The sequence below is a fragment of the Lepidochelys kempii genome, chromosome 10 (assembly GCF_965140265.1).
Source record: "Lepidochelys kempii isolate rLepKem1 chromosome 10, rLepKem1.hap2, whole genome shotgun sequence".
NCBI lineage: Eukaryota > Metazoa > Chordata > Testudines > Cheloniidae > Lepidochelys > Lepidochelys kempii.
Window position 1 is genome coordinate 20,323,816 of NC_133265.1, and position 17,838 is coordinate 20,341,653.

Here is a 17,838-nt window from a genome sequence, read left to right on the forward strand (position 1 = left end):
TCCCCTTAGTCCCCTCGGCGTGCGCGTTCCCCCCCTTTTCCCTCAGCTGGTCTCGTCAGCGCTGCCAGCGTGGAGCTGGCTGGCCAGCCGAGAAGGCGGAAGTGCCCGGAGGGGAGGAGTCGTACCCAAGAACTCGCCTGGCCATGGAGAGCTCCCTGGAGAAGGTCTGTGGGTGCGGGAGGGGGCTTTGGGCATGGCTGGGGGCGCCGACGGACCCGGGGGGAAGCGTTGAGGGTGTGTCGAGTGTAAAGGGGCACAGGGGTGCCTGAGTTGGGGCGGGAGGTTGCGGGGGGGGGGGAGAGAGACTGGGGGGAAACCGAGGCAGGTGGGGGTGGGGACCCGGGCTGACACAAGGGTGGGAAGGGAGACTGGGGGCCAGCTGACATACGGGAGGAGGAGGGACCGGCCTGATACAAAGGGGGCGGGGGTGGGGGCAGTGTTTTGCTAGTGAAAGGCTTGCCCCCGCCCCGGGTGGGGAGATATACAGCCCTGCTAAAAGGCACTCAATGAGTAGTGAAAGTGCCTGTAGGTAAGGGGGGACTCCTACCGTTTTAGAGGATTATCTTGCAAGCCACAGAAAAACATCCCCTCCTTGGCTGAGAAGCTGTGGAGCTTTCAGAGCCAGAGTCTGCAGGATTCTTCTCCCCCCCCCCCTTCCCAGTCACTAAATGTAAATTAAATAATGTATTTACAAGCAAGAAGCCAGGGCTCATCTTTCATTCTCCCCTCAACAATGTACGTTTGAAGAAGAGGGGATTAATTTGGTGACCGTCGTTCAGTGTTTTGTTGTTCTGTTCTGGGTATCAGATGATCTGATGAAACAGGGCCCTTTATTGTGTCCCAGAGCTACCTAGCCCTTCTCAATGGAGAAAGGGTGATTGACATTGGTTCAAGCATACTCTAGCACAGTGGCTCTCAACCTTTCCATACTACTGTACCCCTTTCAGGAATCTGATTTGTCTTGTGTACCCCAAGTTTAACCTCATTTTAAAACTACTTGCTTACAAAATCAGACATAAAAATACAAAAATGTCACAGCCAACTATCACTAAAAAATTGTTTACTCTCTCAGTTTTACCATATAATTATAAAATAAATCAATTCAAATATAAATGTACTTACATTTCAGTGTATAGTACATAGAGCAGTATAAACAAGTCATACTTGTCTGTATGAAGTTTTAGTTTGTATTGGCTTTACTAATGGTTTTTATGTAGCCTGTTGTAAAACTAGGCAAATATCTAGATGAGTTGATGTACCCCCTGGAAGACCTCTGCATACCTCCATAGGTACGCATACTCCTGGTTGAGAGCCACTGCGTTAGAAGGGACCACCAAAAACAAGAAATCATCACATACTCCCACAAACCAATGGAAAATATCAGGAAACCTACCTGGAGATGATGTAAGAAACCCCAAACAGCACTTCTCTCTCTAAGACCCTGAGTCCAGTGCCATTGCAAACAACTTTGGTATGAGCAGTCAGTTCATGTCATGAAGCATTGAGTCACAGACAAAACAAAACAAAAAACAGTTTCCAGCCATGCTTCTTAGCACTCAAAACACTTGTGAATCTGCTTATATTTTGAGATACCTTTCAGTGTTCTTCCCCCTTGGGAATATATTGTGTGTGCACTTAAAAAGAGGTGGAGCTTATTTCCTGAGAATGTTGGTCTTGAAGAACAGGATAGTGGCGGGAATGTTAGTTAATCCCTTTCCCCTTGTGGACTTGATGTGATGTTTTTTTTCCTTTTCATGCTTCCTGTTCTGCTCTCCTACACACTGAACACATAAGTGTGAACCCTGTAAGGCCCACAAGTCACTGTTAGAAAATCCTGTGCCCTCTGTCACAGTCTCTAAGTGAGTCCCTAAAGCAGTGGTTCTCAACCAGGAGTCCGGGGGGGCGGCGGGGAGGTTTCAGGGGGTTCACCAAAATAAACTATAGAGAGTAGAGCCAGCATTCGACTCATTGGGGCTCAGGGCAGAAAGCCAAAGCCCAACCCACATGGGGCTGAAGCCAAACTTAGCTTTACGGAGCCCCTGTGGTGTGGGGCCACTGGCAGTTGCTCTGTTTGCTACCCCCTAATGCCAGCCCTGGCTTTTAATCTACTGGATATGCAGAAAAACAGTTGTGGCACAGGTAGGCCATGGAGGTTTTTATAGCATGTTGGGGAAGGTGGGTTCAGAAAGAAAACGGTTGAGAACCCCTGCTCTCGACCAGTGGTTTTCAAACCGTAGGTCATGACGCAGTTCTGGAATGGAAGGGACTGGGTCAGGTCCGGCTCCTAGGTTGTGGGGCCACGGGGCTCTGCGTGCTGCCCCCGCCCCAAGCTGTGGGGGGTGGTGCCTGCAGGCAAGAGATGCGCGGAGCTGCTTGCGTGCCTCTGCCTAGGAACCGGACCTGCTACTGGCTGCTTCTGGGGTGTAGCGCAGTCTGCGGTGCCAGGACAGGTAGGAAGCCTGCCTCTGCACCGCTGCTGTGCTGCTGACAGGGAGCCACCTGAGGTAACACCGCGCCCCAATCCCCTGTCCCAGCCCTGAGCCCCCCCCCCAAACGTGGAGCCCCTTCCTGCACCCCAAACCCTTCATCCCTGGCCCCACCCCAAACCCCTGCCACAGCCCTGGGCCGCCCCCAACCCGGAGCCCCCTCCTCATGCCAAACCATCCTCCCAGGCTCAGCCCTGCAGCCCCAGCCCAGAGCCCAGAGCCCTGACCCCCTCCCGCACTCCAGCCCCACTACCCTAGCCTAGAGCCTCCTCCCACACCCTGAACCCCTCATTCCTGGCTCCACCTCACAGCCCTTACCCCAACCCTCTGCCCTAGCCCTGAGCCCCACCCCAAACCCTGCATCTCCAGTTCCGTTGGCTCACAGGCATCAACAATTTTCCTCAACTGCGTCACCAGAAAAAGTTTTAAAACCACTGCTGGTACAGAGTAATACCACAGCTAGTACAGAGTAATACTCTTGGCAGCATGAAACACCACTGAAATATAGCAGGTGCTTGAATGGTAGCAAGAGACCTGTTCTGCAAGTCACAAGAGGGTAATTGTATTACATGTTTAACCAGATGTCTTCATATCATTCATTGATTTTTATCACCAGTTTTTGCATATCTTTATTAAGAATATTATATATTTTATATGTGATTAAGAAAAGTGTGGGCAGTTTTTCTACTGCTACATAATGTATACTGTATACACAACACTGTAACTTTGATACTTCAGTTTTATAGCTTGTTTCGGTATCAGCTAGGTGAGTAAGGTAGTGAAAGCCAAAACATATTTTTTTTGCTTGGTGTTTGCTAAGTGTTCATTTCCCACAATTTTTGACTAGATTTTAAAATCTGTTGAGGAGAGTAATATTGTGAAGGGTATGTGGTAGGCCTGGAGAGCTCAATGTATTTATTCCAAAGTGCCAACAAAAATTACGACAGTTGATCCTAAAGGATTCAAACTGCTTAAGTGAGGTTTAATTACAGTTACTAGTTCATAATGCCATGTACTTTCTGCCTAAGGCTAGTTGACTGCATAGTAAACTATGCAGTTATTTAAAGAATGTGACACATTATGAGAGGAGTTTTCTTCACATCTTGTAAAGTCAGTATCCTACACTACTGCCAAACTAATGGAAGACTTCTCTTTACCTTATTTTATTATGCTACCACAGTAGAACCATAAAAAGCATAGTTTTGGGGTTAAATGTTAAAGCTGCTATAAGGAGATGATTAGAGTTTCTTCTGTATTTGTTTTTAACCTTAGGACTTGTCTCTACTGAGAGAAAGCACCAAGTGAGAAAAAGTGTTACATTGTAGTTAACTCCTTATGGAGGACCCTAAGATTAACCAGGACCAGCTAGTTCATTTTTAAACATAACATCTGTATCCACATTATGGTCAAAATCATGTTTAATAATGTGTTAACACAATGTGGTTTTTGGTTTGGTTTTTTTTCAGAATAGATGAGGCTTAGGAGAGTAATGCTCAGATCCTATAAAGAATTAAGCTTTTGCTTAATTATAAGCACAAGACAATTCCCAAACCCTTCTGAAATCTTTCCATTATATATGTAAAAAAATTAGATAGCTACGGAGAGTCATACTCCAGACTCCTCCTTATTTTGCATACCTTGGGTTTTTTGCATGGTGAAAGCCCTGCACTCTTTTATGTGATAAAATCTTGCTTTTCCAGACTTAAAACTTGCTGCCCATCTTGGAAAACTTCCCAATGGCCAGATAGGTAGAGAAGTCAGAAAATGGTGGATGAACAAGTTGTATGTGCTTTCTTTAGATGTAATGGTAAATAGTTGTTAAAAACATATTAGAGCAGATTTAAAAAACTTCAAAATTTTTTGATGAAAAAATCACATTTTACTGTAAATTTTCACCAGAAAGTATTCCATTATTTGACCATCACTCACATATATAATATTGTAGTGCTTATAGGCCCAGGTCTTGTTTGTTCAGGGCACTGTACAAACACAAATGAACCTCAGAGGCCAGATGAACAAACTTTAAGAACTGCAGAAATTGTACCCTGGTGCTGCATGTGAGGTTAATGCAAAGCAGAGCCTCAGGCACAGCATACAGAACCAGACAAATGGACTTTTGGGGTGAGCTTTAATTCCCAAGAAAACTGGGGGATTCTCTTGCTCTATCATATGACACATTTCCTGAAAGATTTGCTGTTAGGAATGTCACAAGAAGTTGAGGTTAAACTTGGAAACCTGCAGTGGGTTTAAAAATAGTCTAACACAAATTTGTAACTTTTTTTTTCCACTTGTACCTTGATTTTTCCAACACTTTCCTCAAAATTCACCTTGCTAAAACTTCAGTTATGACTGGTACACAAGTGGCCAGGTGCCTTTTGTGGGATTTTCGCCTTCCTTTGTAGCTTCAGAGTAGGTGGCTCAGTAGTCTGTAAATATATGGCAATGTCTGTGTTTAGAATTGCTCGTTGTTTCCCTAAACATGGAAAATGTATTTTGGTTCCGTGTCCATCCTGTGACTTTTGACTCATGTGTTGTTGCTGTTATCACTACAATATCCTGGTAACTTTTGCTGAAAACTTGTGATCACAGACCTGTGGGTAGGAAAATGATAGGGACCAAAAAAACCAAAATACACATATAAGTGAAAGCAAAAAATGGTCTGAATGAGCTCTAATTGTGGGGTATATTAGATTGGATGTCTCCCCCCGCCCCCTCCTTCCCTGCAAGCTATTTTTCATGTACCTGCTTTGGTGGCAAACTTGACTTGGTCTAGTGCAGGGGTTCTCAAACTGGGGGTTGGGACCACTCAGGGGGTTGTGAGGTTATTACATGGGATGTCGCGAGCTGTCAGCTTCCATCCTAAACCCCGCTTTGCCTCCAGCATTTATAATGGTGTTAAATATATACAAAATTGTTTTTAATTTATGGGTGGGGGGTCACACTCAGAGGCTTACTATGTGAAAGGGGTCACCAGTACAAAAGTTAGAGAACCACTGGTCTTGTGAATAAACCTTCAGGATAAAATGACTTTAGCTGGGAAACAGATCAATGTTATGAACAAAGCATCATTTATCATTGATGATAAAACGGAGAGCAACAATTCGCCAACAAGGCATTTCTGAAGAGAAAATAACATTATTTAATTAAAATAAATACAAATACACTGCATGTGTCTCTAATTATGATGAATGGGGTTTTTTTGGAAGCATTTACAACACTACAACTTGTTCTTACAAACTATTCCTTTATGAACAGAGATGTTTTTATGAGTTGTTGAAGGTGAACTTCTGATGCCTGTCTAAAACTGTACTAGGAATGTAAAATGAAAAAAGTGAACAAAAATGAGAGAGTGTTTTTCACGAAGCTTCAGTCTCATCCCAATCAGAAAATAAGATCTCTCACACTTCAGCTGTTGCCAAGGGTCTGAGGCACTAGCTACACAGCTGGACACAGTGCAAAGCCTTAAAGGAAGGCCAAAGCAGGATGTCTTTGCTGGAAATGCAGACATAAACAAAAATTGGATTATTGAAGCAGAGAATGGGATGATTATGATTTGAAGGAAACAAATGATAAAAGGCAAAATAGGCTATGAATTTTCTGCATTTTGGTGGACTGGAGGAGGGAGGCTCCAAACTGTTCAAATCCCTGATGAGAGAAATGGTAGTTGATGAGTTGTACGCTTTCAAGCTTCAGTGCTGTTTGTTATAACCCAAACAACTAGAGGGGCAGAGACCTAGTATGATCAGAGTAAAGTGCCTCTGATTCAAGGGTAAGGAATTTGGGCTGAAAATAATAGGATTTTCAGGTAGTGTGATCTGAAAGGGGAATCTCATTCTGAGTTCCCCCTAATAGCCATGATGAGACAGAATGAGATCAGCATCTATGTCTATGTGCACTCCATATTTTTGTGACAGGAACAGCCATACTGGTCCATCTTGCCCAGTATACTGTTTTCCAACAGTGGCCAGTGCCAGGGGCTTCAGAGGGAATGAACAGAACAGGCGATCAAGTGATCCACCCCCTGTTGTCCAGTCCCAGCTTCTGGCAGTCGGAGGGTTAGGGACATCCAGAGCATGGTGTTGTGTTCCTGATCATCTTGGCTAGTAGCTATTGATTGACCTATCTTCCATGAACTTAACTAATTTTTTTTTAACCCTGTTATATTTCTGGCATTCACAACATCTCCTGGCAACGAGTTCCACAGGCTGTTGTTTAGTAGGCAACAGGTTTAAAACCATTTTATTAGGTGACTCCTATTTCTTGGGTTATGTGGAAGAGTAAATAACACTTCCCTGTTCGCTTTGGCCACATCAGTCATGATTTTATAGACATCTATCATAACCCTCCGTAGCTGTCTCTTTTCCAAGCTGAATAGTCCCAGTCTTTTTTTAATCTCTCCTCGTATGGAAGCTGTTCACTACCCCTAACCATTTTTGTTGCCCTTCTCTGCACCTTTTCCAATTCTACTATATCTTTTTTGAGATGGCTCAAACAGAACTGTATGCATATTGAAGATGTGGACTTACCATTGATTTCTATAGTGGCATTACGATATTTACTGTCTTATTGTCTATCCCTTTCCTGTTGGTTCCTAGCATTCTGTTAGCTTCGTTGACTGCCACTGCACATTGAGCAATGGTCTACTCTGTTCATTCCTGTATATTTTGTTCTCTGGTATTACCACATCCCATTTATCCTCATTTCACTAAGCTTCTGGGATGCCTATTATGTAAATATCCTCATTTAATGCCAGGCACTATAGACTTCTAGCATTCGTATATAAGCACTTATACATTTTGTCAATGTGCGTTCATGTTATAGTTATATGGGACTCTTTTACATTTGGCTGTTCATTACTAGCTCCTACCTGTACTTTTTATCAACTTCTTTCCTAACTCCTTCACAAGGATATAGAGTTCCCCCTTTAATAAATTGATCCCTGAGGGATGGCTGCGCTCAAACCGTGTGCTCCTCCGCACCTGTCAACACTTCTGCGAGCCCTTAGTTTAAAAAATTATCTACAACCTTTTTAGTTTTACACGCCAGCAGTCTGGTTCCATTTTGATTCTATAGGATAACTTTCCCTTCCATCAGAGACCCCTGAAGCACTTTACAAACAGTAATTAAGATCCCTGTGAGATAAATATTATTATACCCATTTTCTAGATGGGGAAACTGAGAAATGGAAGTGTCTTGCGCAAGGTCATACATGAAATCAGTGGAAAGAGACTGACTTCAGTGGGCTTTGGATGAAGCCTGTAGGTCAGACTAAAGAAAAGAGCCCATGCTGGGCTTACTTCCGGTCCTATTCTCTGTTAGAGCACACGCTCGCCCATGTTGGAGAATGGGGATAAGGAATGTCGTCACTGGATGTGGTTTTAGTGTCACTGGTATGGAATTCTGCTTGATTTTTCTGAATCATAATTTACTAACTTTCTTTAATTTTTAATCTAAGTTTTGTATTGTTAAAATCATGTACGTTAAATATACTTTGAAAAGTTCAGAAAATAAATATTTCTTATCCAGTTAGCAATCAAAATAAGCAATCAGGGATTTAGTTCACAATGAAGTCCACTTCAAAAATCAAAGGCTTTTTGGATTTTATGACATCTCATGTAACTTAGAATAACTTTTTTATTTCACGATGACAGAAAAATAGCTGGAGCGAACATAAGACTTCACTGGCTAGATAATCTACTAGTTGTACTGGAAAAGGCTTGCACATATGATAGCTATAGGGGGAAAAAAGACAATGTGTTTGTGTGTGGGTGGAAAGGTAAACATTGGTAAGTTTTTACTTAACACATAATTGCAACAGAGAAATTGTGAGCTGTTTTGTTTGTTTATAGCTCAGTATCAGGATGGCTGTTACAGATCATTCCACAAATGTCACCATTCAGGACAGATCTGTTCAAGTATTTTGCATGCAATGCCAGAAAAAGATTTCTAGTGTTGTTTAACACAAATTATTTCCTTCCAGCGAGGTATTTTTAATGTTTTGAGAATGCCACTCAGGCTTTCAAGACTCCAATATATAGGTTACTATAATCAATAATATTCTTCAGTCAATTACTCTGCATAAATATTCACTTATGAATTTGGAGGTTATTTTATTTAAGTGTGCAAGATCACTGCAAAGTTTTTGGATTTGGTGCAAAGAATATTATGAAAACATCAGTGGAGCTGCATGGAGATTTTATTAGTAAATATAAATAGCATAACTGGATTCAATTTTTGTTTCTCTATGGTGACTCTCATATTCCCTTCCATTAATGTTATCTTAAAAACTTGACTACAAATCAACACTCCGAATATCAACCTATAATTGTGTGTCAGTTGCTATTTCCATGATAAAATTTTTGGAACTTTCATTTCATTTTTATAGGTGTGGAGTCTTCTACCCACTCCACCATTATCACTCCTCCCCTCCACTTACATGGGTTAAATACATCTCTAAATGTTATCATAAAAGTAGTCTTTAAAATGAGATAACTGTAAACCAAATTTTTTCTGAGTTAGTCCTTGAGATGGAAATGGCATACAATACGTACAAATTAATATTCCATCCATCTTTTGCAGTAATAAACATGCCTGCATTCTGTTGGCTTTCCCCACCCAAGTGTGCCAATATTAGTGCTGACAGCAGGCATATACAAGCCATTGGGAGGACTGTTTCTCAGTTACTGTAGCAAAACAGTAAGAATCAGTATATCCCTCCAATACAATTAGTACAAGCTGTTTGTTGTTGGTTTTTTTTTTAATATCTCTAGTTAAAAAACAGTGGACAAAAATGTTGAAGGCTAAACTACTGCAGTGGTGGAGGCTTTGGGCTCAGGACCAATTTTGTGAAGGTGGACTATGTCTCAGTTTTTAGATGATGCAGCTTTTACCTGTTTAGGGGAGGTGGGGATGGGGGTTGATAAGTTTGGTCTGCAGAGGAAAGGAGAGAGCCCCTATAACAGGATCTCCCCAAGCTTGGCATCAAAACCTGTCTCTGCCTCAATTTCCCAGCTCAAGTAATTCGGCTGGCTGGCTGCTTCAGTGAAGTTTCCACCAGAATCAGTGTTTCCTTCCCTTTTCCCAGGGATGCATATATGGTTAAAAAAGAAATACAGTTTGGCATCAATCAGAACAGGTCCTGCCACCTGACCAGTCCTTGGGCCTCTGGCTAAGAGGGCTTCTGCTGCTGCTAGCTGGTGTGGGAAGCCCCCTTTCAACACCTTTTTCTGACCCAGGGTCTCCTGCAAGAGCTTCCCCAATCCCATCCTTAGTTGAGCTGCTTGTTGGCCTTTTATCTCATCAGACAGGAGGCAACTGGCTAGTCACAGATAGGGACTATAATCATAAGGAACTTGGGCTATGTTTACATTGCAGCTGGGAGCGAGCCTCGCAGCCCAGATAAACTGATTTATGCTAGTTGGGCTCGTGCTGGTGCACTAAAATATAGCTGTATGGACTTTGCAGCACTGGTGGAGCTTGTTTGGCTAGCCCAAGTCTCTGCTGGTGGTTTAACGTCCACACAGCTATTTTTAGCATGCTAGTGCAAGTCTGTTTGCTTAGGCTGGGAAGTTCACTCACAGTTGCAGGGTACATGTATCCTTAAAGCGTCTTTCCACCCTGTGACAATTCCTTCCACAAACATCCATTGTAGGCTAATTCATGCAACAAGTGCAGGCTTTTTAAAGACTATTTGCCTGTCCTGGTAGGAGGAAGAGTATAATTACAACGGGTGGAGGAGGAGACCACTCTGGCAATACTACTAGTATTGGTTGGACCAGACGAAGGTGTAACAAGTTCTTAGCCTTTGTCAACGAGAGGGAAAATCTCCTACATAAATCAGGTTAAGGGTACATCATGTTAAAAATGCAAGGAAATAGAGTTAAGGTTGCTAGTCTGTTTTAAAAATTAGTGTAGTATAGAGGCACAACAGGCTTTTGAGCCATAGTGTGAACTTAAGGACAGAGTGACAGCCTTAAATTGAAACTTCCTTTCTCTTTACAGTTGTTAAAATTAATATTAAAGTTTAGCCCCTTGTTTTTGACTTCCCCTATAATAGCTTAAGCATGTTTAAGGGCCTCTCAGTAGACTTCTCAGTCTAAATATATGACTAAGATTACATTGCATACTGTGTGTGTGTGTGTGTGTATATATATATATATATATTTTTTTTTTTTAACTGAAATTGAAGTGAAACACTACAGTCAGGTTTTCGGTCACTTACCAAAACTTTTAGTATTTGGGGCCTTCAGAGGAGGAAAGTTTCCTTCTGCTAGGAATGATGTTCATATATCCAGTGTTGTGTCTCTGATTCCTCTATTCCTTCTTCCTGTTGCTCTGAACCGCTCACTGTTGTATCATTAGTTTTTGGTGAGGGTGAGAGCTTGTGTATCTGAAACTAAGCTGAATTTGTCACTCAAGTTTCTATCCCAGATTTTTCAGAAATTTTCTGATGCATATCCCTTATCAGGATTTTTGAACAGGATATTGTATAAATTCTACATATAGACATTTTTGTGTAAATTATATGATCCTGCAAAGGCTTCTATTTTTACTTTACCTACACAGGTTCATAGAAGTTGTGAGAGGTTCCTGGGGCTACAGAATGACTGTGAATAATAGCTAGAGTTGGGACTGAAGGGTACCAACCACAGAGATGAATTTGCAGATCCAAACTATATATAGTGGGCCTAATTTGAACACCATTAACTTTCCTAAGTTTTTCAATCTGGATTTCAAACTAGCCTCCTCCCTCTACTGCCTCCTCTTGCTCCACTCCTTCCTCCCCACCCCAAAAGACACAACCTGCAAATTTAAGAGTGTTTGGAATGAGTTTTGGTTTGCTTGTTGAAGAGAGGTTTGAATCTAGAGGTTTGCTCTGGATCTATCTGTAATAAAATCCATGTTGCTATCCAGTATAATTTTTTACTTTAATGCACAAATATTTATTAATTTAGTATATTTTGAGTTGAAGATGCAATACTTCATATTTGTTACGTAACTTTAAATCTGAGCTTGTTCTGAGTGGTAAAAGCAATAATTATACTGTTGGAGTAGTTAGTAAGAGTGGCATTTGGGATTACCTTTTTTTTTTTTCCTCTCCCCCCCCCAATAATAGATGGTTGACCCTACCTTAGCAGAAATGGGAAAGAATCTTAATGAGGCCATGAAGATACTAGAAGACAATCAAAGGTATCTACAAAGAGTAATGGCTGCAAGAACAGCAGATACATGTTAAGCATGTAGATATTGATGCCAGTGTCTTCAAGCAAGTGAATGGGGGTTTTTTCTACTAATTCTAGGACTTATAATTATCAGATATTTGTACTTACTTTCTGCCATATTCAAATCAAGAATGTTTCTTGACTGAGGGTGTTTGTGATTAATGAATATATGCGGGGCCAATCCAATACATATTTTGTAGCATTCAGTCTAAATCCAACCAGGACACATTTTCTAAAGGTTTTGACTTGCTCTTAGCATGTGAATCATGGCTCCACAAGTAACTTTTACTTTCATCTCACACGACCTGCTGATAAAGGTTTTCACCAACCTAACAAAGCACAGTCTTCAAGTTTTTTCTTCTTAATCAAAGGAAAGTCAGATCAACAACACTGTTTAAGGCCATCCTTAATTACATTTTATGTTAGTCTTGTTGATCTATTCAAACTGTATTCAGTAATTTTTGTCACTTGTGAACATGCCAATGTATTTTTGAGCATCGACCTGCACTGGGAATTTGGTGCTATGCAACAGAAAGTTAAAATGTAAATAACTCTTTTTCTTGTATTTTTAAATTAGAAAAATTGAGGAAGAAGATGAAAAGAAGTATGTAAGGAAGGATATTCCTGGACCACTCCAAGGGAGGTAGGTGACAATGTGTTCTTCATATTCAGTGTACAAACTCTTAAATAAAACATGTTTGCAATAATTTTGCAAGGAACTTATAATATATACTACCGTGAAAATTTACCAGTCCACCCACAAAATCTGGTCTCCTGACTTTGCCCATGATTGATATCTTTCATTTATGGATCAAAAAAATTGCTTGCCCTTTGTGAGAAGTATTTTGTGTCACTGGTAGCTAATGAAGAATTACTTGTTTGCAGTGTTGTAGTTGTGTTGATCCCAGGATATTAGAGATAAGGTGAGGTAATGTCTTACATTGGACTAATTTCTGTTGGTGAAAGAGACAAGCTTTCAAACTACATAGCGCTCTTCTTGAGTTGTAGTAAAGCCTTAGAGAAGATAATTTAATGGAGTTTTATGTCTTTATCATATAGCATAATTCTTATGCAGATTTACTTTTAAATCTGAAATATTGCATTCAATGAGTTTGAGACACATTCAGACAGGAAATTCATACTTTAGAATGGTATTCTCAGAAAAAAGGCACAAAGCACCATGTTTAGGAATATGGTTGGCCTTCACAGAAAACTATGTATCACTCAGCATAACAACCTGAAAGTTTACATGCTATGATTTGTGCATAAAATTGACTATTGCATCTGAAAAATAAGATTTAGGCTTGCATTGTCATAATCTCTCTTCTGCAAGATCATTCATGAACCCAAACTAAGACTGCAGTTCATTTTCCATTCTAGTTTAACATGGGTTTAACAGCAGAAAAATATTGTGAACACACAACTTTTCATTTAAAAAAATACCTTGTCTTTCATGGAAGTTAATGAAACTGGTATGAATCGATGAAGTTGAACAGACTTGTAAAAAGTTGGGAATGCTTTTTATTAGTGTTACTGTTACCTCTTTCATACTTTCATAATTTTTCATTTTATTAATATAGGTTTTAATTTGATACTATTTCAAGTTGGGTTGGTGTGTGGTGGCTTTTATTTTTGCACTTCAATCCAGGAAGTTTTTGAAGAGTGTTGGGGACAACTTCATGATACAAGTGCTGGAGGAACCGACTAGGGACCGTGCTCCTCTTGACCTACTGCTTACAAACAGGGAAGAATTGGTAGGGAAAGTAGATGTGGGTGGCAGCCTAGGCAGCAGTGACCATGAGATGGTTGAGTTCAGGATCCTCACAAACGGAAGAAAGGAGAGTAGTAAAATACGGACTCTGGACTTCAGAAAAGCAGACTTAGACTGCCTCAGGGAACTGATGGGCAGGATCTCCTGGGAGGCTAATATGAGGGGGCAAGGAGTCCAGGAGAGCTGGCTGTATTTTAAAGAAGCCTTATTGAGGGCACAGGAACAAACCATCCCGAAGTGCAGAAAGGATAGCAGCTATGGCAGGCGACCAGCTTGGCTTAACAGTGATATCTTCAGTGAGCTTAAACTCAAAAAGGAAGCTTAAAGAAGTGGAAATTTGGATGGATGGCTAGGGAGGAGTATAAAAATATTGCTAGAGCATGCAGGGGTGTAATCATAGAATATCAGAATTTGAAGGGACCTCATATAGTCTAACCCCTGACTCAAAGCTGGACCAATCCCCAATTTTTGCCCCAGATCCCTAAATGGCCCCCCTCAAGGATTGAACTCATAACCTTAGGTTTAGCAGGCCAATGCTCAAACCAGTGAGCTAGCCCTCCCCATCAGGAATGCCAAAGCACAATTGGAATTGCAGCTAGCAAAGGATGTGAAGGGTAACAAGAAGGGTTTCTACAGGTATGTTAGCAACAAGAAGAAGGTCAGGGAAACTGTGGGACTCTTGCTGAATGGGGAAGGCAACATAGTAGCAGATGATGTGGATAAAGCTGAAATACTCAACACTTTTTTTGCCTCGGTCTTCACAGACAAGGGTGGCTCCCAGACTGCTGATTGGGCAACACAGCAGGGGGGATAGGTGAGCAGCCCTCAGTGGTGAAAGAACAGGTTAAGGACTATTTAGAAAAGCTGGACATCCACAATTCCATGGGTACAGATCTAATGCATCTGAGGGTGCTGAGGGAGTTGGCTGATGTGATTGCAGAGCCATTGGCCATTATCTTTGAAAATTCGTGGTGATTGGGGGAGGTCCAGGATGATTGGAAAAAAGCAAATATAGTGCCCATATTTAAAAAAGAGAAAAAAGAGAACCTGGGGAACTATAGACCAGTCAGCATCACTTCAGTCCCTGGAAAAATCATGGAGCAGGTCCTCAAGGAATTCATTTTGAAGCACTTGGAGGAGAGGAAGGTGATCAGGAACAGCCAACATGGATTCACCAAGGGCAAGTCATGCCTGGCCAACCTGATTGCCTTCTATGATGAGATAACTGGCTTTGTGGATATGGGGAAAGTGGTGAATGTGATACATCTTGACTTTAGCAAAGCTTTTGATACGGTCTCCCACAGTATTCTTGCTGGAAATTTTAAAAAGTATGGATTGGATGAATGGACTATAAGGTAGATAGAAAACTGGCTCGACTGTCGGGCTCAATGGGTAGTGATCAACGGCTCAATGTCTAGTTGGCAGCCGGTATCAAGTGGAGTGCCCCAGGGGTTGGTCCCGGGGCCGGTTTTGTTCAACATCTTCATTAATGATCTGGATGATGGGATGAATTGTACCCTCAGCAAGTTTGCAGGTGACACTAAGCTGGGGGGAGAGGTAGATACGATGGAGGGTAGGGGTAGGGTCCAGAGTGACCTAGACAAATTGAAGGATTGGGCCAAAAGAAATCTGATGAGGTTCAACAAGGACAAGTGCAGAGTTCTGCACTTAGGAAGGAAGAATCCCATGCACCGCTACAGACTGGGGACCGAGTGGCTAAGCAGCAGTTCTGCAGAAAAGGACCTGGGGACTACAGTGGACGAGAAGCTGGATATGAGTCAGCAGTTTGCCCTTGTTGCCAAGAAGGCAACAGCATATTGGGCTGTATTAGTTGGAGCATTGCCAGCAGATTGAGAGAAGTGATTATTTCCCTCTATTCGGCACCGATAAGGCCACACCTAGAGTACTGCGTCCAGTTTTGGTCCCCCCACTATAGAAGGTATGTGGACAAATTGGAGAGAGTCCAGCAGAGGGCAACAAAAATTATTAGGGGGCTGGGGCACATGACTTACGAGGCTGAGGGAAGGCTGAGGGAACTGGGCTTATTTAGTCTGCAGAAGAGAAGAGTGAGTGGGGATTTGATAGCAGCCTTCAATTACCTGAAGGGGGGTTCCAAAGAGGATGGAGCTTGGCTGTTCTCAGTGGTGGCAGATGACAGAACAAGGAATAATGGTCTCAAGTTGCAGTAGGGGAGGTCTAGGTTGAATATTGGGAAACACTATTTCAGTAGGAGGGTGATGAAGCACTGGAATGGGTTACCTGGGGAAGTTGTGGAATCTCCATCCATAGAGGTTTTTAAGGACTGATTTGACAAAGCCTTGGCTGGCATGATTTAGTTGGTGCTGGTCCTGCTTTAAGCAGGGGTTTGGACTAGATGACCTCCTGAGGTCTCTTCCAACCCTAATCTTCTATGATTCTAGCAGTTGTAAGGCAGCATAGTTCCAGAAACGGTTTCAAGAAACACTTTCTGTTCACTAGAACAGATGTTTGTAAGTAATCAGTGTATTTTAGAAATAATCATATTACTGCAAGATGTGCTCAACTTTGTGAGCTCGTGATTGGATCCTCTGAGTTTGGACATCTACTGGCAAGGTCTTCACCTACAATCCTGCACTCCAGGGCTGAACGATTCCTTAGTTAGGCTTGTCAGTCCAAATCCTCAGATTTCAAGGGAGCCTCTGTGTGGGCCAGTTCCTTAGGCCTATTGAAATGCCCCATGCATAAGTCAAGAGGATCTGGACTCCTAGATACAGCAGCCTTCCCGTTATGATCCTGCTCCACTGACACCTTTTCCCCACCATCCCAACATTCTACAGAGCAAAACCCTTGTGTGTTGTTGCAAAACTGTTATAAGTGGCCTTCAAAATCTGTATCCTGAGGCACTAGAGTTGCTCATCTACTTACCATTTTTCCTTCCCTAGTGGGCAAGATATGGTGAGCATTCTCCAATTAGTACAGAACCTCATGCATGGAGAGGAGGAAGATGAGTCATCACAGTCTTACCGGTAATGCTAATTTGCATTGTTCTATTTGGAAGATTATGATAATTATATTTGCTGTGATAATTTTTGAAGACACAAATTGTACACTTAATTTTTTTTATTAATTTTAAATTTGCAACAGTGTAAGCTGTTTTAACTAAACCTTTGTTACATTATACACTGAACTAGGAGAAAAAGTAAAATGTGGAACATACCTAATAAGAATTTTTTTAGTAGTCTGATACATAATTTTAACCTAATATTTGCTAACTATCCATTACTTGGTGTTAATGTTTTCCTCAAAATAGCCATACTCTTTACTGCAGTGAATTATTAAAAGCAGTTGTATATAGCAGGCAATTATTCCTGGCTGCCAACTCAATTTCTTTAAATTATCCTCAACTTTATGAGCATTGCTTATGCTGCCTGCATTCTGAGGAAGCCTAATTTTTTGACGTATCTTCAGGAATTGTAGTTGCATCAGATATAATATATTTGTAAATTACAAGTTGCATAATATCTCTGCATATGGATATTTTTTATTTCAAATGGGGTAGTCTGAGCCTGGGAATGGGAGTTACTGCATTCTAGTCCTTGTTCTGACACTGATTTATTTGTAACCTTGGGCAATACATTTAACCTCTCTCCTTCCATTTCTCCATAAAATAGTGATGCTATTTGCCACCGTACCTGGACAGGAGTGTGGAAGATCAATATTTGCAAAAGAGTTTGAAGATTAAAAATGTTATGTAAATAATAATGATGAGGAAAGATATAGTCTAAACTTTGAAGTTTCATAGTGTCGACTTCCTTTTTGTGTAGACCAGGCCGAGGCATATGTTTAATGCATGCTACCATTTTACAATAAAATGTTAGTTACAGTTTTCGTATGTTAGTGGGTTGAGATAAACCCTATACTCCCTTTCAGGGTTTATCTCAAGCAGCTAAAAGGTGTCTAAACTACAACTGCCATGTCTACTCTGATTTTAACATGTTAATTAATGTGTTAAAATTCACCTTTTCTTCTAGTGTATACGTGGCTCTTTTATACTTCATTCTGATACATATTTGAAGAAAATATTGCATCTCAACCAGTTCTATGACAATCTGGGCATATCCAGTAAAAGGAGAAAACATAAACCCATTATATTATGCATGACATGTATCAAACTGACAGTTATTCTCATACAATGTTTCTGGTTTGCAGACTTCAGAATGTTGGAGAACAGGGGCACATGGCTTTACTGGGACATAGTCTGGCAGCTTATATTTCAGTGCTGAACAGGGAAAGGCTGAGAAATCTTACAACTAGAATCCTTTCAGATACCACTCTGTGGCTTTGCAGACTCTTCAGGTAGGTCATGAATTGCTTATTTATT

General features: G+C 41.3%; 1 protein-coding gene across 1 annotated transcript in view; it reads left to right on the top strand.

Moving 5' to 3' along the window:
- PDXDC1 (pyridoxal dependent decarboxylase domain containing 1) overlaps positions 1-17,838 on the top strand; it is a 54,979-nt gene continuing 37,141 nt past the window's right edge. Inside the window, exons 1-5 of the mRNA XM_073362359.1 lie at positions 1-164; positions 11,602-11,675; positions 12,285-12,350; positions 16,400-16,483; positions 17,667-17,813. Of these exons, the coding sequence (XP_073218460.1) occupies positions 144-164; positions 11,602-11,675; positions 12,285-12,350; positions 16,400-16,483; positions 17,667-17,813 (392 nt within the window). The 5' untranslated portion in view covers positions 1-143. The remainder of the gene's footprint in view (positions 165-11,601; positions 11,676-12,284; positions 12,351-16,399; positions 16,484-17,666; positions 17,814-17,838) is intronic.